At 41.1% G+C, this 24,255-nt stretch overlaps 1 protein-coding gene across 1 annotated transcript; it reads right to left on the minus strand.

The window, feature by feature from the left end:
- Window positions 1-13,174: 13,174 nt before the first annotated feature.
- On the minus strand, window positions 13,175-19,887 carry LOC141961900 (alpha-1-antitrypsin-like). The gene is made up of 5 exons (XM_074909254.1): window positions 19,867-19,887; window positions 17,522-18,190; window positions 16,588-16,858; window positions 15,899-16,046; window positions 13,175-14,213 (listed from the first exon to the last, which is right to left on the minus strand). The coding sequence occupies exons 2-5, from the start codon at window positions 18,171-18,173 to the stop codon at window positions 14,004-14,006; spliced, it is 1,281 nt and encodes a 426-aa protein (XP_074765355.1). The 5' UTR covers window positions 18,174-18,190; window positions 19,867-19,887; the 3' UTR covers window positions 13,175-14,003.
- Between the last annotated feature and the right edge of the window lie 4,368 nt (window positions 19,888-24,255).

The raw sequence follows: 24,255 nt of genomic DNA on the forward strand, positions 1-24,255 counted from the left end.
TCACCTGCACCTGAGCAGGAGGGGGTTTGCTACTGACATGATGTCGCTTTCACAGAATCATAGAATGGTTTGTGTTGTAAGGGATCTTTAAAGGTCATCTAGTCCAACCCCCCTGCAATGAGCAGACACATCTTCAACTAGATCAGGTTGCTCAGAGCCCCATCCAACCTGACCTTGAATGCTGCCAGGGATGGGGCATCTGCCACCTCTCTGGGCAACCTGTTCCAGTGTTTCATCACCCTCATTATAAAAAAATATTCTTTCAGCTTTTGAACCGTGTTATAAACCCAGACTATATCATAAACATTAACCAGACTACAGGCAGATAATCATTCCTGAGGAACAGCAAATAATGTAGATATTGCCCATGTCTCTTTTTTCACAAATGCCAAGTGACTTGATACTTAGAGGGAGGTCAGCTGCATGGTGAAGACTTTCTGACAGGGTGAAATCTGCTTGTCAATACTCCATCCAAACGTGTTGTGTCAGGTTGCCCAGAGCAACTCCTGAAGATTTTGCTGAATCTACTGAATAGTTTCTCCCCAAATACCTTTTAGATGAAAGATTAAAGCTTTTAGTTTTGGCAGTTTCTGAACCAGAAAACTATTTTAAAAAGCTTCTTTCAAATTTTTTCTGACTGTTCTAATCCCTCCCACGGCTCAGTAATACTCAGCTTTTCAGCTGGGGTCAGACAAAACATGCTGATCACTTGGAGAATATTTCAGCTCATTTACTGAGAAAATGAAATGTGTTTTTCTGAAGATTTTTTCATTCAAAGGGCAAATTTTAAGCTGTTTTTTAGCACCATTCTGACATGGTATTTCATTTACTCGGGGGCAGATCTGGGGATGAGACCAGTGGGGATTAGGGAAGGGTGTGGAAGACTATGAACAGGCACCAACCTGCCTCCAAGGGGAAAGGCTCCCATCCCACGCACACTCACTTCAGCAGCAGCTGAGTCCTGCTGCTGGTGACTGAAACTCCTGAATGCCATGGAAGCATAAGGAATAGATGACACAAATGTGTCACATCCCACTCAGATGAGGGAGACAAGTGACTCAGATTCGTAAATCCCCAACAGAGTGGACAATGGTGAGACAAGTCTCAAAGCCCAAACATTTATTAACTTCCCACAATGTACTAATTAGATACATGATAATTAGCTAAGTATATAACGAGTTATGGCAAGCATTATAGTATGCCTTGAACTACTTAATAGTAGTGATGGAAAAGAGGAAGAAGGAGGGAGATAGAGAGAACAGAAAATAGAGAAAGAGAGCAAATAGGGATGACTGGTCTGGGTTCCTGCGCTTGTTCCACCTAAGTTCATCAGGGATGCAGCTGTCTTCTTCACTTCTTCATGTCTTCTTTTTCCTTTCTCCCTTTCACTCCTTGCCCCCCCCCCCCCCCCCCCCCCTCATTTATACACACTTTCCTTGGGTCTATCCCTTAGGTCAACCCACATATCCCATGTATGGGGAGGGGTAAGGTGCTTCACGGGATGATGTAATAAGCATGGTGTTGTTAATTTTTATTAGCATATTCAGGAGTGTCAACTTTAGCATGAATTTTGTCGATAATGAAGCAAAGGTCATTCACCAGACAGATGGCCCTTGAAACTTTGCAAGGTGCACCAGAGCAGAACCATCCTGCCTTCACAGGGCTCGCTACTCCAGCTGCATGGTGTGCTATCCAGGCAGCCTTATCAGCTCGAAGTTCCACACTATCCACCCTATGACTACAATTTCACTACTTGTGAGTGTTTGAGACATTCCTCGGCTCGGAGGGCCTCTGCTCCTCCCCCCTCCCTTATCTCTCTCAGGCTGATTTTTCTCGCAGGCCTGTTTCTCTCAGGCCCTGTGTTGGGGAGTTACAAGTCGTCTCTCACAAAACGGTGCCTGGAAAATTCTGATAATCAATTGCTATGAAATATTATTCATGACATCGTTCTTAAGAAACCTGTTTGAGTTTTGGGGTTTTTTTCTACTTTCTTCAGTGTGTTTGAGAAGAACAACTGGTCCGAGGTCTGAGAAGGAAATCAGTCACCTCAGTCAGAGGAAGCCCTGCATCTTTTGGATTCAGGCAGCATAAGCAGAAGAAAGTGATCTAGCAAGGTGAATTGTGCAGTTATTTGATTAATAAATTGAATTAACATTTGCAAAGACAGTGCAGGAAGAAGGCTGTGGTTTTCTGGTCAGGATTAAGAGGAGAAATTTCCAGCAAAATAGAAGTAGAAGAAAACCACCATAAACCCACAGATAGCCCATAAGATGATGAACTGCAGTGTGGAATCTGCAGGTGTTGAAAGCTTGTAATTTATAGCCTCTTTTGTCCTTAGACCTAAAACATAACACTTTGTTAAAGATCGCAACTCCTCTCTGGTAATGACCATCTGGCAGTGTTCCTGCAGTTGGTGAGTTGTGAGCAATGGAGAGAAGGACCAGTGGGACTGTAATTCATGCAGTGCTACCTTGCCCTCTTAGTAAAAGAATGTTGGACCCCTCATGCCTTTCTTACCTGGCAACACAATAGCCAAAGAAAATAAAAAGTGGCCAGGCATTTACCATGATCAGTACTAATAGCAGCATGGATGTCTATTGGTGATGCCATTTATCCATCCTTTACTGTTTTCCTTTTTTGCCTACGTATAAAGCAAACCACAAGGAGCAGGGACTGAGTTACAGACAGTAACATTGTCTGGAGTGTCTCAGTTGATGGACACCTGCAGTGGCTGCTGTGCATCCACATTCCCTGTGCTGCTGTGCCTGTTGGGACACACAGCAACAGAGAGGAAGATGAGGGGAAGTGATGGGCAGTGTCTGGTGGATATTTTCCACTGAAAGGAAATGGGCAAATCTGATTTTAGTAGCACAGACAGTGCAGAGAAAGGCTGAGCATAACATGCCTTTTTCTTTTCTTTTCTTTTCTTTTCTTTTCTTTTCTTTTCTTTTCTTTTCTTTTCTTTTCTTTTCTTTTCTTTTCTTTTCTTTTCTTTTCTTTTCTTTTCTTTTCTTTTCTTTTCTTTTCTTTTCTTTTCTTTTCTTTTCTTTTCTTTTCTTTTCTTTTCTTTTCTTTTCTTTTCTTTTTTTCCCACTTAAATGAGGGTAGTGGACCACAAGAGTTTCATAATTGAAAGAAGGTGCATTTAGTGAGCTGTTCAGAGTAGCAACTCATTGACACTGGGCAGGGATGTCCTTCATTGCCTCTGAAGTGATTGTTACCTGAAATGATTAATAACAACCTTTCGGAATAAGAAAATGAACTGTCTCTTCAAATCGCTCTATAACTTCTTAGGTCTCTCGTCCTCAGGATTTTCCCAGAAAGCCTTCTGGAAACCTGCACTGGAATCTGTTGGGAGCACTTAATTTTCTTTTCATTCATGGTTTTGTCTAAGGGAAGAGCTTTTTTCCCTGAAGAGTTTCATAATTCTTGGACCCACTTCCAGCCATCCCAGCGTGGCCACATTGTACTGGCTTGGGGCCACCTCTGTTACAAAACCATCTTCCTCCTGTAGAAGTTTGCTCACTCTGACTCTATTCCCTGCCAGAAGCTGAAGATGTAGGGAATAATTGCTAAGTGCAACATCCTAATACCATTTACAAATATTGAGACTACACAAAGTCAATCTTTTCACCTTGAACTCCAGCAGGAGTTTCCAAGTGTTTGTTCAGCACATTGTGATGCCAGTGAGGGCTCTCTCTGTTCTTTCCCATTTTCTTTCTGTTCTTTAACATTTGCAGATCAGGTACCCAGATATTCCATGCTTGTTTTGACCAGCCAGCACATCACTGGACAGGTATTTGGAATAGGAGCTGCTTTAGGCAAAAGTGATCATCTTGGAGTGAAGGACTCTGCGTCCAGACACGGTAATTTTTATTGCAGTGGAAGTGTTATGTGGAGTCATCCAAACTGGAAAGCTACTTACAGACAATCAGTTAACAACAGCAAAGGAAGCAACTACCAGTAGTGTCCCCATGCACAGTCATAGAATCTCTTGAGACTTTTGTCTTGGCAGTGTCATGTATGTATCATGAGTACATATACAGTCAAGTATGCCTTATGCTCTCAATTCTTCTCAGCTAGTGATCCCAAATTGAGAGTGGAAAGTGAATGTGTATATATAAAATTCTTCCAGAAAAATGCAGGTATTGCTAAGCACCTTTCCTTTTTTTATCCTGAAGAGGCCTTTAGGATCAATACATCTGAACTAGACATAAAAAGGAAGCTATGTTGTCAGAAGGAAGATTGATTTGGCTGGTGGATCTGAACACAATAAAAATATAATAAGGTGGAAATATTAAGAACAACACTGTACATCTGTGTGTGTGTTTAGGTAGGTAGGCAGTGGGCCCTTAGCTGTAGCAGAAGTCTTAGGAAGGTATCTCGAGGTGAAACTCTCTCCTCCCTTTCCTCCTTTCCTGAGCCTCCCCTGCAGTGTCAGATGTTCTTCCTGGGAAGCGTTACACTCTCTCAGAGGTGGCAAAGCATCTCTTGTCCTTAAATGTTTCTGTCTCAGTTATTTTCACAGTTTTGCCTTTTTTTTTTTTTTTTTTTTTTTTTTTTAAATCTCTAGGTAATCACAGATGTCATTTTCAACCTCAGAAGTTTTCTGGAAGTTTCTAGGAATAGTGTTAACGTCATGCAGCATCTGGGCATTAGCCAGAAGCCTGAGGAGCAGTGACGCTTGGCTATCTGCTGCTGTCACAGTCATTCAGTAGCTGGACAAAACACTGAAAACAATCATGGATCTCTTGCTACTCCAACCTTTGTGTAGCTGACTCCATGTGGCCATTTTGGTCCCCAGGAGAGCATTGCAAAGACCGTGGAGAGGCTCAAAGGACAGAAGAAAATGACCTTGTTACCTGCCTCTGCTGGGGCCTGCTTTTAGAATGTAATGCAAAGTCAGTGCTCCTAGGGGATACTTGGGATAAGCCAGATTTTCATGACCACCCCACCTTCATTTGGGGAATGTTGATCTTTCTGTTCGCTGTGGTGGTCATATAGGGGCTGCCACATGGGACCTGGTCAGCAGCACACCCCAAAAAAAGGACTCTGCTCACTTTCTTCTGGGATTATTCACTTCTCTGGATAATGTAAGTAACATCAGATAGAGAATCTGACTGTGTATTTTCCAAATGGTCAAGTCCTGCTGTTGCCCCATGTTGTCATCCTCAACATGCTTTCATCACCACTTCTTTCTTATCTTCTTATTGGTCTATTTATCCTATCCTCCGTCTTCACTCCCAGTCCCTCCCCACCTGTCAGTCACCTGCACAGAAAAGGCCCTGATTTTCATTCTCCACATTGGCACCAATTATTTCATGCCACTTAGATCCCTCCTCTCTGACCCCACCGACAACCAGAGGTAGGATGTCTGCTTTGGGGTCCATTCATATGAAGCTGCAGGTTTTCTTTTGAGTTTCCTGATTCTCTCTGTAGGTTTTCTGCTATGAGACCCCCTGGATTTATTCCTTGCTATAAGGCCTCTGTTCTGACAGACTTTATGTGCTGAAGGGGAGCCACCATTTCTATACCAAAGAAATAGATACACTAGTTATCTACTAATGATGAGAACTAGTCCTTCCTAAAAACCCTGCAACTTTCTATAATTTGTGCCCAGTGATCCATGTTTGTCCAACTGCTGTTTCTTTAAAATTTTCATTCAAAAATAATTTTCACAGGAGTGAAAACCTCATCCACACTCTTAGCTGGCTAATGAAAAGCCTCTTTGTACAGGGTAGGTTGTCATTGCCATAGTGAACTGCATCAGCTGCGCATGAATGAATTAAACTATTCAATGCATTCATCTATTGAATGCATTAATCTATGATGCAGAGAGCTAATGTGAGTTTAATGTCTGTAGCTACCAAAACCTAACAGTAAGCACAGCTCTTTCAGAAGGACCCCATCATATTTATCTGACCTTTACTGCTTTTTGTACTGTTTTTATATTGTTTGAACAGACTTAAAGAGTGAGCACACTGTTATACATTAAACAAAGCAAACAAAGTTTTTACAGTAGCTGTAGAGCAAGCAGTGATAATGTTGCTCCTCTGGAGACAAATAAATACCTGATGCATGCCAGCACAAGAGAGCAAAACCAGCATTTACTAAGAACTCCTGGGTCCCAATGGCTCCGCTGTTTCTTGCCGTCCTGTAAGGCTCATGCCAGAAATGCAGGGCAATGGGATTTTCACACAGCTTCTCTTGGACAGAGTCTGGTAAGCTGTAGCAAATTCTCTCCTTCCCCTGCATTTCTGAATCAAAGTCTTCAAAGGAAAGCCTACAGCAGCATGGCTCCAAATTCAGATATACCAAGTAAAGCTGTTTTCTTCATAAATCCTGGAAATCCTGACAAACTGGAGTCCTAGTTGCATGTGACAGATGCAACATTTCTTCCTGAGACATTTTTTCTAAATTGCATCTCATCCTTGAAAAATCAACCTCTTCCTTTGAAGCTAAGTGTCACTTTTATTCTCTTTCCCATGTCTGGTTGCTAGAAAGAGATACTATTTCAGTCAAAGAATGTAAAATTATTTACCTCCCAAGCAGTTACATTTAAAAATCTAGAGAAATTTTAAGATTAATTAAAACAATAATTACAGTCAAAATACAAGCCAGCTATATTTTATGTGATTCTTTGAATAAAATTAACAACGGACCCTAAGCTGATCACAAATATCAAATCATGCCTATTTTAGTTTCTTTCCAATCTGAGTATTTGAACAACTTTTCCTAGTTTACAGCTTTAGGATAAATTAAGCCTTTAGAGCAATGTTAGCAACATGGTATCATGATGAGATGTTTTGGTTAAGGCTAAGTAAGAAGTCTTTAAGTGGTAAATTGACAAATGCAGATGTTTAGTACCCTGAATATTGCTAGAGTTACTGACTGTGTCCTCTCTGAAATATCCCTAAGAATTTTGGTCCCTGTATCACACAAGGTTCAGCATGATGAAGAGTTCAAGGAAACAACTCAGAGTTCACAGAAAGTAAAACTACGTGCAAGTTAAAACTCTTGGATCCTCATCCAGGAAAACCAACACAGAGGAACAGGCATGTTACCCGTTAGCCAGGATGGTACTTAGTGGTTAAGAACACAGGTCATTATAAAGAACTTTATATCAGATACTCAGTTACAAAAACATTGTGTCGTTAATTACAGTGAGCTCAGTATGTGACTGGGAAATCTGGGTGTCCATGCTCATGAATAACTGTGAATTTGGCTGTATTAAAAATGTGGCCTAAGTTTTGTTTGGGTTAGTGTCTACTGTCACACAGCTTTTGTGGTTTCCAAGTCTGACCACCATGTTAATATGCTCACTGCTTTGATACTCTCTGTGCACCTGTGTTAACCTAGTTGGAGCCTGAGCTGGCATTGGCACTTGGAGCCAGCAGTCAGGTTGTTGTGAAAATGAACAACAGAATGTGAGGGGTACACATTTCTTTTCTCTGGACTTCACAAATACATATTTGCCCCACTCAGACCCATGGCTTTGACCCTTTGAAGATTTCACTGTTTTTCCTCTGTTATTACTGCATTGGTAATTGCTTCTCTTTTGTTTCCAAGGTCTTTGCAAACTCCGCATGTTTTCTATTGCCTCCCTTTCAGTATGATGAGGCCAACTCCCATTTCTGACAAATTCCATTTGTACTGACAGATAAATACTTTATTTTTCACTCCCTATCCACTGATCCACAAACCTACTTTAAGATAATCTCTCTAATTACTCCTTAAAAGTCTTCCTTGAACATAGAACTCCCAAATACTACCATTTCACCAATAGACTACTCTTTATAGTGTTGAAGGAGCTAAACAGGAGGATTTATAATTTTCCATACTGGAGTAGGAGTTGGCAGTCTCTGATCCAGCATGAAGAGAGGGAAATGGTCTTATTTAGTTGGAGTATGATGGCTCCTTCAACATGACTGCTCTGGGGAAAATACTAAGGCAATGATTCCCTGTGCCCCTTCCTACCAGCTGTGCAAGATGCTGCATTTATCACCTGTGAGGCAATTGCAAACCTTGACATTGCAGATCATGGGGAAGAATACCCTGGAAGAAAAAGCCTCCATCTCATGTATAACATCAAGCTCCTAGTAAAACTAGGGAAGGAACACTCTCCTTTGCAGAGTAGACCTTTAGAGGCAAAAGAGCTTTTTCCAAGGACAGTGAGAAATGCATTGCCCCCTTATTACTGTACGAAAAAGCAAGATACCAGACTATACTTGTATTGCCAAGGCATAGTTTTCTGGCTTGTTCTGGCCTCAAGTGTATGTAAACATAGCAACAGATAAAAAAAATGTACTCCATCGAATTTTCTTCTGTGTTTATATAGCATTTTATTCCAATGAGCCTTCTATGCCTCTTTCAGTTTTGTTTCTGTAAAATAAACAAGAGATTTAATATGTCTATGGGATTTCACCACCTAGGCAGGCAGCCACTCAGTGCTCATGAGGTTTACTATAATTTTTACTCAGTTTGGTCCTCATTGGGCTTTAACTGATATTTTGCCATCACAAAAAACCAAACATGATCCTGAGTCATTTTTATAATTAAATTCTTTGTTCATGAGGCTTTTGAGAAACAGTGGAAAATGAAGCTAAAAGAACCAAAAGAGAAATAATTAGGAAATATCCAATGATTCTCTGTTTTGATAGTTATTTAATTTGTTTTGACCACAGAAATCTTATTTCTGCAATGGCATATCTACCATGTAACCAGATGGCCAGATTCACCAAGCTATACCCATAATTACTGGTGCTCTGAAAGTTTTATTAGCTAGTAATATTCTTGGTGAAAGGCAAACATGTGAAATGAGTGGAAACTGATTTTCTTTAAATCTGCAGTTTTAGGAAAGCTTTTTTCTAAATTGTTTTTCTCAGTTGTTTCTGTTGTTACGCTGAGGCCCTTACATATGTTTCAGATGAGTTCCAGATCAAACAGTTTCATTTTTAGAAATGCGTAGAAATGAATAGACACTCTATTTCCTCGGTGCAACTGAGGATTCTTGCCCTGAACCCTTACAACATGTGGTTCAGTGGCTGAGCCAAAGAGCTGGCTCATGTTCAGCTTATATCTAATTTACTTTCCTTCTGTAATACCACAGGGAATTCAAGAGATAGGGACATAGATGGGAAAGTGACAAGCATTCAGAGTTTTTATTTAAGATACTTTTTTTTAGTTTAGAGTTGTTGATGTCATCCAAGTAATTTGAAAGTTATGAGAAGACTTTCACACAACTCACCTCCACCTACAACCCTTATGGACTACCAAAAATCCTTACACCAAACAACCTGCAAGATGGGAAATTAAATTGTTCAAAATTAATCCTGCTGGGCAGAATGAATCCTGATGCTGTTTTCTCCCTTTCCCATCCATGTGCACATGTAGACTTTAACAGGGCTGCAGATAGGGGAGCAGGGATATCTGGGGAGCCAGCTTCTCAAGCTTGGTCTAATGCCATCTGTTATTGTGGGAAGGAACTTGTTTCTTCCATGTGAACTGCTTCATCAGCTTGGCCACTTTCTGAACAGTCACAACACTTCAGCTATTGATTTTTTTAGATCTTAAGGTGAATGTCCAGGATTGCAGACTGTCCCTCACAGAACAGAATGGATAGTGCTCAGTTTTGGGCACTTTGTTCTTGAATGGAAGTTGAACAAAGGTAAGTGCAAAGGCACTGTGTGTGAATGTCACAGACCCTGCAGAGCTTTGGGAAGAATGGCTGTGCTCCTAAATTAGACAGAAGTTGTGGATTTCTGTTTCCTTTTTCAGAGCTATATTTAAATACTTAAATCAATCCCACCTGCAGTACAGACAGTCGATATGTATCTACACCTCCCATTGACTTCCACACAGCATGTAGGCATGTAAAATTTTGATGAATATGTGATGTACTTGCCTAAAGACTCTCAGATTTACAAATGCGGACTAACAGGTTTCATGGAAAACATTAACAGAGCTAGCAATAGTTTTAAAAGAATAAAAGACCAGTGGTGCCCCTTTGATACAAACATGGGTTTTTTTCCTGACCCTTTCTGATTTGATGGCTATTTATGGTTATTATTTCAATAGGTGCATTTCAGTTTGAAGTGCAATATGTTACTTTTCAAATCTGCCAGTTTGCTGTCTGGAACATTCCCTATTGCTGCTCATAAACCTTAGTTTTGCTGGATGCCAGGTCAGACTGTTTGAAAATACCAAACATAACCACTGCTCAGTTAATCTCCATCCCCACTTATGGCTGACCGCAGGCAATGCCAGGTCAGGCTCCCTGTGACTCCACCAACAGCACTGCTGTCTCTGAGCACTTCAGTAATGCCTGTCTTCTCAGATCGAGCCTTGACACCATAGGTGATTAATGAAGGCATGGAGAAATCTGTCTGTTAAAAACTATGCGAAATGGAGGCAAAACATTGTAAAGTTTATGCAGTCTAGTTTTACTCCTCATTGTGTTTACAGATCCTGCATGCCCAGTATTCCTGTGTGGTAGGGAGCGATGCTACTGTTTCTGTTAACAAGGGAAGTCATCAAGGATCAAAATCCATATCCTTGTTTTTTAGTTAATTACCTGAAGGCACTGTGCTGGTGGAGGATGCAGTGAGGCTAGTTATCCCCTCATAACATGGGGACACAGCATGTCGGCAGTCCATTCCATGTGGCTCCAAGATTTCTCTCCCTTGGGTCAGTATGTCTTGAATGTGAGGACCATCAATGTTGACGTGTGGCCAAGAGTTCCTCGTCCTGTTCAGAGAGATTTGACTCTTCCTACCCCTCTTCTTTCCATGTTGCTCCCAAAAATGTGAGGGCTTTACTGTTTGCTAGTGGTACCTTGGCCCAGGGTGATATGTTTTCCTCTTGGTAGAATTTCAGTTTCAGCAAGGGCTGATTCAGGCTATCTATGGCTGGGCCACTGTGCTGCCTTTGGTTTTATGGCAGTGTTTCTGAACATCTATAAAGTTTTCACTTTTTCTGTTAAATCATCCTGTTCTTGCTGTACTCCCCCTAGTTCCACCATGGAGCGAAAATTCCTGAGCAAACCAGCTCAACGCTCCTGCTTTCTTCCAACTCTTTAAGCCTCTTTCCAAAACCCATATAAATATTCAACAAAGTCTTTGAACTTAACTGCTTATTTGAGAAATCATTGGCCTGCCTTTTAAAACTTTTTTGAGTGGTTGTTCTTATTTGCAGTTGTAGGGAAGTTGCAAAAGCATAGCTGGGAACTATCAGCTGAAATAATTTTTCCACCCTCAAATAACTGCGTTTAACCCATAGGGCACCAAGTGAACTTGCATTCTTTTCTTTAAGAAAATCTCACAGTTCTGATAAGAAGATAATCAAGAATTTTTACAAAGGTTTCTGTTTCAGATATGTAATATTTACAACTGAACAAAAAGACTAGTGTTGTTCCTGGTTTTCGTTTTCCAGGAGCGGGCAGAGAGGGAGGGAAGAAATGAAGTAATATGAACAGTTTCCTCTTTAGTCTCATTCTTGCCTTCCCTCTAACATGTCCCAAATAGTGCACAGTTAACTGTTCATCTAAACCTCACCACTCCCAAAGCAGGGGAGCAATGACTGTGCAAGCTGTATTAGTAGCTGTGGATAAAGAGACTTGCAGTTTAGCAGCCTTGTGCAGAGCTGAAATCCTTGGCTTAGCTCCAGCAGCAAAGGTTCACCCCCTCAAGCACTGCTGAAACAATTGATTTTGTTTTCCTGAGAGAGAATATCAGTTAGGCAGGGATAGCTGACTAAGGTTTTCCATAGGGCAGTTTTCAAGCATTGCTGATTTTCTTTCTTTAAAGTCTGGAGACAAGGGGATGATTACAGAGAAAATATTTTTCATTGTGGAAATCTTTAAGTCTGTATTAATAGGTTGCCTAGAGTTGGGGTTTTTTGCCCATAGGTCTGGGAAGAGGTCTGTGCTTGCCCACATGAAAGGCCTTATTATGTCTCACTGCAAATATGCACACTATGGTTTTCTCCCATCCGTATGACCTGTCAAAGCTTTCCCAAACCAAGCCACAACAGCAGAAGCATTTAGCATTTCTGATTCATCCTAGCCAGGAGCCAAACCCCTCCAGCAGTGGCAGGGAGCCCCAGGCCCTCAGGTAAAGTTGTGATTCCTGCCCCTCCTCAGGTGGAAAGCGGAGCTGAGACTGGAAATTTTGGGAGGAGGTTGTTTAGCTCAGGCTGCATTTTGCCGAGTGCCTGGAGGCCCACCAGTCCTTGATGCCAGAGGAAACTGTGAAGGAATCCTCATGGCAGCTCCTGACAGTTCATTAGCACCGTCAAAGCGTTTTACCCATCCATTAAACATCGTTCCCCTTACTGAACTTGGTATTATTTTAGGATTGTGTTTCCGTTATCAGGTGCCTGCGCAGAGGTGCTGGCAGCAGGGCGCTGCAGGGCGGCCTCTGTGAGGAGAGGCTGGGGCTGCCCCGTGCTGGACATGGCTGGATCCGGACCCACCACACGACATGGCTGAGCCCCTCAGCCAAGATTGCTGGTCCCTCCGAGAAAGTGTATTTAAGAAATATGGTAAAAAATGCTACACAGCAGCTGTGAGAGGGAGGAATAAAAAAACGTGTGAGAGAAACAGCCCTGCAGACACACAGGTCAGGGAAGAAGGCGGGGAGGAGTTACTCCAGGCGCCTGAGCAGAGATTCCCCTGCAGCCCCTGGAGAAGAGCATGGTGAGGCAGCTGTGCCCCTGCAGCCCATGCAGGACGGTGGTGGAACAGATATGCACACTGCTGCCCAGGGAGGACCCCACAGCAGAGCAAGTGGTTGTGCCCTGAAGGAAGCTGCAGCCCATGGAGAGCCCGTGCTGGAGTGGGGTCCTGACAGGATCTGTGGCCATATGGAGATGAGTCCATACTGAGGAAATCTGTTCCTGACAGACTGTACCCTCTAGGAAAGACCCATGCTGGAGCAGTTTGTGAAGGACTGTCCCCTGTGGGAGGAACATCAGGCTGGAGCAGGGGAAGATTGTGAGGAGGAAGGAGCAGCAGAGAATGAAGCATTATAAACTGACAGCGACCACCATATCTCCATACCCCCATTCCCCCTTCCCCTGTGCTTCTTAGGGGGAGGAGGTAGAGGAGGTAGGAGTGAAATTGAGCCTGGGAAGACAGGAGGGATGGGAGAAAGGTGTTTTTAATTATGTCTTTGTTTATTACTATCCTACTCTTTTTAATTGGCAATAAATTAATCTGCTGCAGCACAGTTCTCCATTCACATCATGCTGCTGGTAACACCAACTTCTTTAGGACCAGGCTTTACTGTACATACACAAGACTATAAAGGATGACCACCTGAGCAATGATGTGTGGCTTTCACTGACACAGAAGCTAAATTCTTGCCCTGCCAGAAAAGTTGGCCCCTTACTCTGGAGCAAATCATGAGGAATGGAGATGGGAGCAAGGGTTTAGGGTGCTAGGAGGCAGCTGTCAAGCTGGAAGGAAAAAGGATTATCCTTTACCCAGGAGCATCCACCATCTAAGAGAGGAAAGATTTAACAGGTCTGTGTTTTTTTCCCTTCTTAGCCACTGAGCCCTGGAAGGACTTCAAAGATGAAGGAGATTTCTCTTGTGATTCACCGTGAAATGAGAGGGAAGGAAAGGATGGTTTCTCAGCTGAAGGGGAAAGATTTGTGGCTTTTGAGCTGAGGACTTGATATGCAGGAAATGGGAGACTTAGGGAGTTTCTCAGCCAGGAATAGGAAGGTTTATCTTCATGCAAGGGACAACGGCACCAGTGATGATTGAGTGAGGTAGGAAAACATTTATCTGTTGAAGATCTCATGGCTGCCTATTTGGCCTGGGTCATTTTGTAAACATGGCTCACTCATGCTTGTCTCCAACTGTGTGTAAGTGAAGAATTACTTCATGTAATATTTATTTATTTGTTAATTATGGATCAATTCTAGTCCCTTTTTGCAAAGAAGTCCCTGGAATATGTACAAGCAATCTTCTCTGCACTGGAGAGTATAAGTGGTCTGGCTTAGTTTTCCTTGACAGCTGGGTTGACAATTTTCCCCATGAAGAGGATGCTGTGGCTGATTTTGTCAAAAATCAGCATCAGAAAAGGTCTGTTGAATTTGATATGAGGAGGAGGAGGAAACAGTGCAGACATTGGTACCAGTTCTATTACGGTCGCAGCAGCAGCCTCTGTGCCATTCTCACTCACATCCACCATGGCTTTGTGCATTGCCTGCAAGGGAAGCAAAGATTAAAATCTAAATACAGAAGAGTAGAAGTAGCTGTGGACAAACTTGCTTGCTTTAACACCGTGAGAAGGTAATTCTTAAAAGAAAGCACAGAATGAGTGTAGAACAGTTGTCCAAGACAAGCAAAGTTTGCTCTGAGTTCAGGGAGGGTTTTCCTCAGCACTCAGAGAATCAAATTTGGCTGCTTGCAGAGAATGAGCAGCATAGAGAACCTTTATTGTTCCGTTGTTTCTCAGAGTAAGATTTTGTCCTTAGCATTTAACACAAAAGAAGAAAGTTTTCATTTTTCATCTTTTTCTGTGTATGCAAAAGAATTCTTTCAGCAAAGACACAATAGTGACAAGTTTTATAGGGTGTCTTTCTGTAACACAGCCCACTGATATGACTTGACTTTACAGGGCTTTTTATGGTAGGTATGGCAAATTCATATTTCTGAATTCCCGTGATCTCATTTCATTGTCTTTGGCCAGTCCCTAGTGTTTGTTCATTGTCCATAGCACATCAGAAATTTCCTCTCATGAGGTCCTGCTATCCTTCCTCTATTCACTTGTCTTATATCTGTAATCCAGGTGTTTACATGTGGAATAAGGTATTATTCAGTGTGAGGAATCACAATGTCATTAAATAATATAGGTTGGAAGGACCTCTACAGGTCATCTAGTGCAACCAACCACCCTGCACTGTGTCGGCTGACACTAGATAATGTTGCGCAGGGTCTCATCCAGCCAGGGTTTGAGTATTTCCAAGGATAGAAATTTCACAGCCTCTTTAAATAACCCATCCTAGTTTTTGATCACCCTCACGGTGAATTATTTTACATAGTATCTGATGAGAATTTCCCATTTTCTAACTTGTGTGCATTGTTTCTTGTCCAATTACTGTACACCTGGAAGAAGAGTCTGGGTCCATCTTCTCTGCACCCTCCTAATATGTATCTGTAGCCAACACTAAGAACCCCCCTTCTCCTTCCCTTCTGGCTGAACAACTTCAGGTCTCCCAACCTCTTCTCATACATCCTATGCTCCAGCCATGAGGCTGTCCTGCTCACCCTCCACTGGACTGCTCTGCTCCAGTATGCCCACATCTCTCGTGCATTGGAGAACCCCAGACTGGATGTGCAGTACTCCAGAGGTGGTCTCACAAGTGCAGAATACAGGGGAAGGATCACTTCCTCATGACACAAGGCATATATTCCCTCAGACACCAGGGAAATCACTTATTTGTGTATCAGTTTCTTGTTTGTGAACTATCCCTGTCCCACAAGTCTGTTGTCCATATAAATTCTGAGGTGCTCAGATAATGCAGTAATGAAAGGTGTATACATAGGATAAGAATGACTATTCCCAAACTTATATCACAGCTATGGCTCTCATCATACATTGATTATTTTACACCAGCTTTTTGTGAAATTGTTTCTGTTTTCCTTTCTAGATCTGTTTTCTTCTTCAGAGACTTTCAAGTGAATTTACAGGATTGCTATGCAGTAAACAATTTTATATTAAACTGTAGGAACAACAGCCATTTAATGCCTAACATTTTCCTTCCTTTGTTACCATCAATAAGCCATGACTAGACTCCAGAAGTGGGATCAGCCTATTTGCAGAGGCAAAACCCGCATGCAAGCAAGACATACAAATCTCTTGATTACCACTTCTGTTTGTATACTTACTTTGGAAACCTTCAGATGAGTATTTTCTGCCACTTTGGAGAGATCAGCCTGGACACTGAACACATCTGTCACACCCATTTTCTTAAACAGGTTCTTAACATCATAGGAACCAGAGATGGAGAATTTTGGAAGATCCAAGTAGATTTTTCTTTTCAAAAATAAATGAAAAATGTGAGTTCATTATGGAAAGATCCCTTGATGCAGTAGCTGCTGCTGGTATACACCCATCCCAAATACCTGTGGAGCTAAGGCTTAGCTTTCTAAGACAGTGATAAATCCTATGTTAGAGAAGCAGAAATTGAAATTCCTGTCCCACCAGCCACAGTGGTGCAGGGACAGAGTGCTGATTTATGAAAGTGGCTGGCTAGAAAGTATCATCCAGACTGGAGAAAAATAAATTGTATTTTATTTTGAACTGGATTCTTCCTACTCAAAACAGGCTCCTGAGGGCAATGTACCCATGTGCAGGATCCTCACAGCTGGTAGCACTCCCACTGCTGTGACAGGGGGACCTGAGGTGAGCGTTCCCCTTTAGTACAAAATCACCTGATACCTTGTTAAAAAAACTGTGCCATATTTGTTTCTCAGGGTTGCTTAGCAACTCGTTGTGGCATCCTAAGCTTTACTTTGCCTGGATGAGTAGTTACGGCCTGTTCAATATTTAAACAAAGCAGCAGTTAAAAGATTACCTTTTTTCAAGTGATTGCATCCAGTTAGACACTGTTTCTTTTAGCAGAGAGTCCTCCACCTGCTTCATTGTCCCTTCATCAGGCAGAACAAACAATGAAGTAGCGTTTCCTTTGTATGGGATTTCTACTACCCAGCAAGACAACTTCTCATCCCTATGGATATTAAAGGCTTTGTTTTGATGCATCATTTTGACCTTAACAGAATTCTTGGTATCCAACAAGAAGTCATCATCTCTGGTGGCTAAATTGTTGAAAGGTTTTTCCCAGTAGCCTTTTGACAAAAGAATAGGTATAGAATTGAATAAATTGAAAAAGGGACTAATAAAGGCATGTCACATTAGTTGATGCTTAAAACGCTGTATTTGAACTGTAAAAGTAACAACAATCCTATGTCAGTTTAAGGATGCTTGTTCCCTGGCCATGGAATGAAGCTCTAAATCATTTCAATGGTTCTAATAAAAATCACATACGAAAAATATGGGCTGAGATCATGGAAAAGCGCCTTTGCCTGCTAATGCAATTGTAAAACTTCCACAGACTGCTACAATACAGGCTTATTCCTTTCATACAAGTGTCATCCATGTTTGACCACGTCCTGCACACCCAAACACCTGTACCTTTCAACAAATGATCATAAGCTGACACACTCATCCTTTATGAATATTTTCAGCTCTGAACCTCTTTAAAATTGATATGACATTGATCAGTATTTCTATGGGTTGATTTTTTTCTTTCTTTTTTTTTTTACTCATACAGAAAAATGATTCTTCATACCTTGTTTTCAAATATTTCCTTATGTCATTTAAAAGTAGAAAGACATATTTTACATTAGATGATAGCATAGGTTCATAATGTGAAAAAATTTATGTTTCTTACACCTGGATAAGACTTCCAGAGCTTATGTGTATAACACCTATCTATGTTTGTCACTCACCTTTAAAGAAAATGTAGTTAACCAGAACCATCACAGACTCGTGATCAAGACTGTTAAGTAAATCAACAATTTTCCCATGGGTTTTTGTTTCTATGTACTTATTGATTTCCTTTACAGCCTCTTCAGAATTCTGTAATTTACTAGAAATAGCTTCAGAATAATAAAAATTTGTGACGTCATCCAAAAATTTTTGGACCAGTTTCAGTTGGTCATCTATGAACAGGATATTGCCCATGTTCAACTGGATTTCTCGGTGGGGGTCATTCAGCAGCTGGAAGACACGTTGAAATCCCTCATGGATCTCATGCTCCTCCATCTCTGTCAGGTTGAAGGCGAGGCCTTTGTGCAACTGATGAAGTGTGTTTGATCTGGCTCCCAGCGAAAGCATTGCAAAGGCAGCGGAGATGCTCAAAGGAGAGAAGAAAATGTTCTTGTTGCCCACCTCCTCTCTGACCTGCTTGTAAAACTTAAATGCAAAGTCAGCATTGCTGGGGGCTATCTTGACATGAGCCAAGTTTTCACCTTCAGCCTGGGAATGGTCTTCTGGGAAATGGGGTATTTTTTGTTCCTGCTGTTCATTGAGACTGGATTTATGTTGACCCTGGGCTTGAAGTCCAAGAAACAACAAACAGAGATGAAATGCAGACTTCATTTTCCTTCTGAACAATTCTGTTAAAAAAGAATAATCAGCTTTTAGAATGGGAGAATTTTATCTTTCCTGCATAAAAATAGTTTCTGTATTCTAGTTACTGATTTTCAGATGTCAGTCTTTAGGATTACTGTTCAATTTAGAAATACTCTTCTACTTGGCCTCCTGGATAGCCTATTTCTAGTCAGTTCTCTCAGTGTCTGACCAATGAGAAAAGGAAGGAAGACATTAATGTGGCATCACCAGGGAAGAATTGATGTCGTGTAGGCTTTTGTGAGAAGTAATGCCTGAAGTTTTTGTGAGAAGTAATGCCTGAAGTAATAGTTCTTGCCTCTGACCAGCATGGCCTCATTGCATTCCTACATGCCTTTGGGTGCATAGTTGAGTTCACCTATTAGCCCCCATATATTTGGTAAGTACTTTGGCAGAGGAACTGACTTTTGCTGATATGTTTCTGTAGTACTCGTGGTCTTATTCTCACTTGGGTTTTCAAGCACTGCAGTGATACAGAGATAACATCTGTTATAGCTGTGAATAAAATCCATCTAAACAGTCACCCCTTAAACTGTTTATATCTTTCTGCGTCTTGAGTAGCAGCTTGGAACTCAAGAACCATAATATTTCAAAATATCATCTTAAATGTTTCAGCAAATTAAGGATAAATCGAGAAAGTTTATTCACTCTCTATTGCACATAAACTGTCCATAAAGTTGCAAAGCCCAAGACTCAAGAGCTTAGGAAAAGCTATAGTGGAATCTGCCCTCCTGTGTATGTGGAACCCAATGACCTTTCCTCTTCCATTAACTGACATAAGCAAATTCTACATAATCCCACAATCTCTCTTCTGCTCTTTTCAGGGGAAGAATCATGAACTATACTGGAGAATATTTTCCATAGGGTGTCTCACCTAAATTATCTCAAATGAGAGAAGTTCAAAAATATGAAGTAGGCAGTGGCCTGCAGGAAAGTAGAGACAATCTGAATGTTGCTCATAGCAGCTCTATACTTATTCTGGAGCATGGGATTCTGCTCCAGGGTCTGCCTCAGGCTCTGTGTCTAATGGCAGGTTTAGGTCTTACATCAAACTTTTCAAGGGGAGTTGTTAAATCTGCATTCCCCCTTTTCTGTCTGCCCAGTATGAAACACTGGAGATACAAGCTGTGGAAGTGCTGAGTTTGGGAGCTGTGCTCAGCATGCCTAAAATGCTGGATAAAAGCATCAACTCTGAGAAAAAAAAGACATTCTACATGGAGGTAATTCCTTTTGGTCTGGTAAATACTCTTTTCGTAATTCTCCAAAGCTGCTTTTGAGACACTTATTTCTCTTCCAGGCCACCTGGCTGCAAGTAGCCTGGTCTCTAGGCACACAGGGATGCTACTCGCATTAGCCCTGCATCAGCCTAGAGTAATCAGAACATCGAGACTGCAACTAAATCTACTCCTCTGAGAGCAGAGACAACTTATTCATCACCTTGGAATTGACTGTTAAGTATTCATTTTGAACCTTATTTCCTGGTCATCCTGCCACTATAGCTAGCAGCTGGATCACTGACTGAACATGCTTCCAGAAGCTAAAATAATTTCCAATTACTGTACAAAATAAATTCATCTCAGAATTAAATATAGTGCAGTAAATGATGGAGATCACAGACAATGTGAATTCAAAGGCTTCTAAGAAAGTGTAATATGGTACTTACAGTGCTGGACCTCTCTTTCACTGTGCTTCTTTCCTATTCATTTTGCTGGGTAGTGTTAAATTAATGTCTGCTGGTAAATATTAAACAGAGCAAATAAGATTTATTTGTAAAGCAAAGAATGAGTAAGCTATTTTTTTTTCTGGACATCAAACATTGTAAGTCTGTTTTCCCATCATACAGGCAGAATGATGCCATCACCTAGGGATCTGAGGGGAGAGAGAGAGCAGGGACCTTTCTACTATTGGGCTTGAACTAAACTGTGGGCAAAAGAGCTTTGCAAGGTAGTCTGCAATTACTGTGGTAAATGAGCTTTAGAAAACAGAACATTAGAGCAACTGGAAAGCTGAGATGGGGCTAAAGCAATGTCTGTTTATAAAAAGAATGCTGTGTCTCACTGAACTCTCTGCATGGGAGTTTTTTATATTTAGATGTCCTGATGTAAGGTTGTCACCTAACTGAGGACCCAAGCCAGCAGCAAGTTTGTTCAGGAATAGCTCACTATCTCTACATTTTCTGGCAGTGCAGGTATGCCCTAACTGGCATTATTTGAAGGTCTCATTAAATTATTAGATAAAGGATACTCGTGGGCACTGGTTAGCTTTTTGAGAGACCTTTGATGAGTATTTCAGAAACTACTAAAATGAAAGGCAAAGTATTAACATCCTTGAAAAATAGCCAAAATAAAATAATTAAAAAAAAAAAAAACCACAAATGGAAGAATGAAATAAGCAATCTTTACCATGGCAAAATGTTAGCTGGGGAGAAGAAAGGAGATCTTCTTAACCCCTTGTTACATATGCATAGGATAGGCATGATTTATATACGTACTATATGTGACTTACACTGGGGTCCCTCTCAGAGCAAGCTGAGAGAAACAGGCACAATTTAGCTATTTAGAAGGTTAATTAAGGATGAGATGCATGGCACTCATCCTAATTAACAATGACTAATTATTTATATTGAATGTAGATGAATTTCACCCCAGCTAGCAATTTATCTACACATAGGAATCTACTCACCATAGTTATTGCTATGTAACTACTATCTCTTACAAGACAGAGACAGAGTTGGTCAGAATGTATTTCCTCAGAGGGTTTTTTTCATGATATGTGCAAGTATCCAGAAAGTTTATTGCAGTATTATGTAAAATGGCAAAGGTTCAGCAGAAACAAGTATGCCGTTCCTTAATTCTAGCAAAGACAAGCTATTTTTCTCAAGTCTAGGCCTGCCTAGATAGCATGAATCTTTCAGTCCATTCCTGATGCTTGGCTAACCATCTGAAGGATGTTACTGTTTTCAGGGAGGAACTGCTGGGAACAGCAGAGCTTCTATGGTTATTCCTCTAATTTCTCCTAGGACATGCAGCAGCACTCAGCGTGTCATGGAGAGAGTGGAAAGCTATTGATGTCCCTACTCACCACTCCCAAGGACCAGGTCCTCTGACCCTGCTGCAAGTGTCTTCCCAGACAAGATTAAGACCAGCAGTTACATCAGACCCACAAATGATCATTTTCAAAGCAATCAGTTTCTCAGCAATTCCAGATAGATCAGCATGGTTAATGGATGCATCAGTCACACCTAGTCCTTTGAAACTCTCCCTTAGGTCATAGGTGCCAGAAATAGAGAGTCTCGGAAAAGTGTCCTGTTGAATGCAATGGAAAATGAAGGTCAATCACCACACATGGGTATCACCAACATACCTGCGAGATAGCAACGTCTGTGAGAATCCAGGGAGGGGAAAGCAGTTCGTTGCTTCTCTGCACATTCCTGTTGGTGCAAATGTCTGTATCCCCAGAGCAGATGTGTAATATAAGGCTAAACTGGAAACTTTCTGCAGAGCTTTGCAGGAAGGAAATCCATACAGGAGAATTTCACAGAGGAAGGTACAGAGATCCTGAATGCTCCTAGATAGGCAGTGACTGTGACAGATCACTCCAGGACCCAGGAGAGTCATATAAAGGACTGACAGATGTGCTTTTTCCATTGGCCTGATAAGGGTTTATATGGAAGGAATTAAGGAATAATTTAATTATCTCTTTCCCTACTGTCTGCTAGTGACTTTGCTTGGTTATGAAATATGTATTGGTTCCTCCTTACAGGAGCAGTTTCATCCCATATCATTAACTTTCTACTGTTGCTGCTTGTTTGTCAGATTATTATATGCTAGCTTTGCAAGTTATATTTCTGGGTTTTCCAGATTTCTGGCTGTGGAAACAAAGCATCAGTAAGATGATAAGGATTGAGCAAGAGAAATGTGTATTTTGCATGATAAATCCTCATGCAGCCATTTCTTGTTGCCTTACAAAGATGTATCACTCAAAATCTGTCTTCGGAAGTTCATATTAATAAACCTCTTGACATAAATAACTGCAACTAAAATCAGGAGATTGGCATCATTACAAAATTACTGTAACTAGAATAAAAAGTCTTTTTATCTCTTTCTGTAAAGGGCATCCCAACTATGCTGTCTATGTCTTACAAATATTCATCCTTTTCTCTTTGGATAAGGAAAGAGCTTCTGGCTCCATTTCAAAAAACAGCATTACTGACAGAAATAAAAAAGTTTAACACTAAGCAAAAAGTCTGTGACAGAACTGGGAATGAAAACTATACCTTTTTAGCTCTTTCACCAATGCAATAGGAATCTCTAAACTAAAATTTTATATGAACTCATAGTATACTAGATGAAAGCTGTATAAACAGAATCAAATAATCTTATTATTTTCTTCTTCTGTGTTATACTTCAGAAGGAAATAAAGTTCTTTTATTACCAGGGTGTGATTCCATATCTCATAACAGACATTTCAGCTCCGATGATAATTTTTATCAGTTTGCAGAAAACAGTATTTTACATTTTCTGCTTTGTCCGTACGTAATCTCCCAGCACTGAAAGAAAATGTGTTTCCAAGAGCATACAAGCATTTAAGGCCTGATGTGAATTCTATTGGAGTCAATCCTCCAGCATGTTAATGTTCAAGATGGGTAATATCTCACTGAGAGCTCATCTCAGGTTTTACTGATATATTTTCTATAAAGTTCCCAGATGAAGACATTGGAATTTTAGACCTGCTTGACACTGCCAAGGCTTTTCAAAACTAGTTGTTACAAGTTTTTTAAAACTCACTAGAATAAAACAAGGGAAAACAAGTAATAGTAGATAGACTGCAAGACCAAAATTTTGGACTCAAATTTAATTTTAACTTGAATTTCTTTTTCCAAAAGATGCATCAAATTCAAGTAGTCAAAACTATAGACCAAAAACCTTAAGTAAGTATGATGGTACAAGAACTTAGGAATGGCATGTATAAGTCCCAGAATTAAAATAAATGACAGTAAAGGAAAGTGACGGGTCCCCCCAAATGTCAGGGAGGTTAAAGGTCAGCTCTTCCAGCACCTGAACCTGGCTGGTGGCTCTGGACCCCAGGGCCAGCAGGGCAAAGGCAGCAGAGATGTTGACCAGGGAGAAGAAAACACTCTTGCCAGGTTCTTGGGCAGTTACTTGCCTGTAAAACTCGAAGGAAAAGTCTGTGTTGCTGGGGACTATCCATTGGCAGGACCTAAAATGATCTCCCTCACAGCGATGCTGGTCCTGCAGCGCTTAGTTTTCTTATTCTGCTTATGGCCACTGGACAGTTGACAGCAAAGGAGAACAGGCTCAAGAGCAATGAAGGATCACGGCACACAGTCATGGTAAAGTAAAGCAAATTAAAGGTATCTTGATCTAATTGTAAATATACTTCATATCTGGGTACCATGCCAGAAACAACTCTGAAATTCATCTATCTGGCCCTCTGAGAACTTCTGTAATTATTACTTTATTAGGTTACAGCAACATTTGTCTTTCTGCTCTGTCAGTAAAACCACTCCTAAAAGTTTTTAACAGTGAAAAAATATGAGTTTCCCTTTGGTCTAGCTCTGTCTATGAGAATGAATCGATCACACGGGATCTTGATACATCTCTCTGATGTGGCACTAGATTGGCAATGGTATTACTGCAGTCATAGTCTGCTTTATTTGACATCACCATCAGATTCAAGGAGTGGGGAACTGTGCACTTCATCACCTCCATCTCTGCCTGCCTCTGTGAAGTCATTGGAAAGAGAGCTGCATGACATTGGCTTCGGGTGCTGAGCCTTTCTCAACAGGGGGATCCAGCTGCAAGGGAGACTCCCCAAGGGCCTTTTTCTGCCAGTCATTCCACTTTGCAGAGTGAGGACAGGACCTAGCAAACAGCTTGCACAACTGTAGAAAAAACTGTCAGGTCCCTGAAGTGGTGACAGACTTTCTGGTTCATAACAAAAATCTTGATTTCAGTATTTTTGAGCAGAGGGGACATGGGCAATGGACAGTGGCTATTCCTCCACAGTAAGATGTATCACATTTTAAATT

Source organism: Athene noctua, chromosome 6 (assembly GCF_965140245.1).
Source record: "Athene noctua chromosome 6, bAthNoc1.hap1.1, whole genome shotgun sequence".
Taxonomy (NCBI): Eukaryota; Metazoa; Chordata; class Aves; order Strigiformes; family Strigidae; genus Athene; species Athene noctua.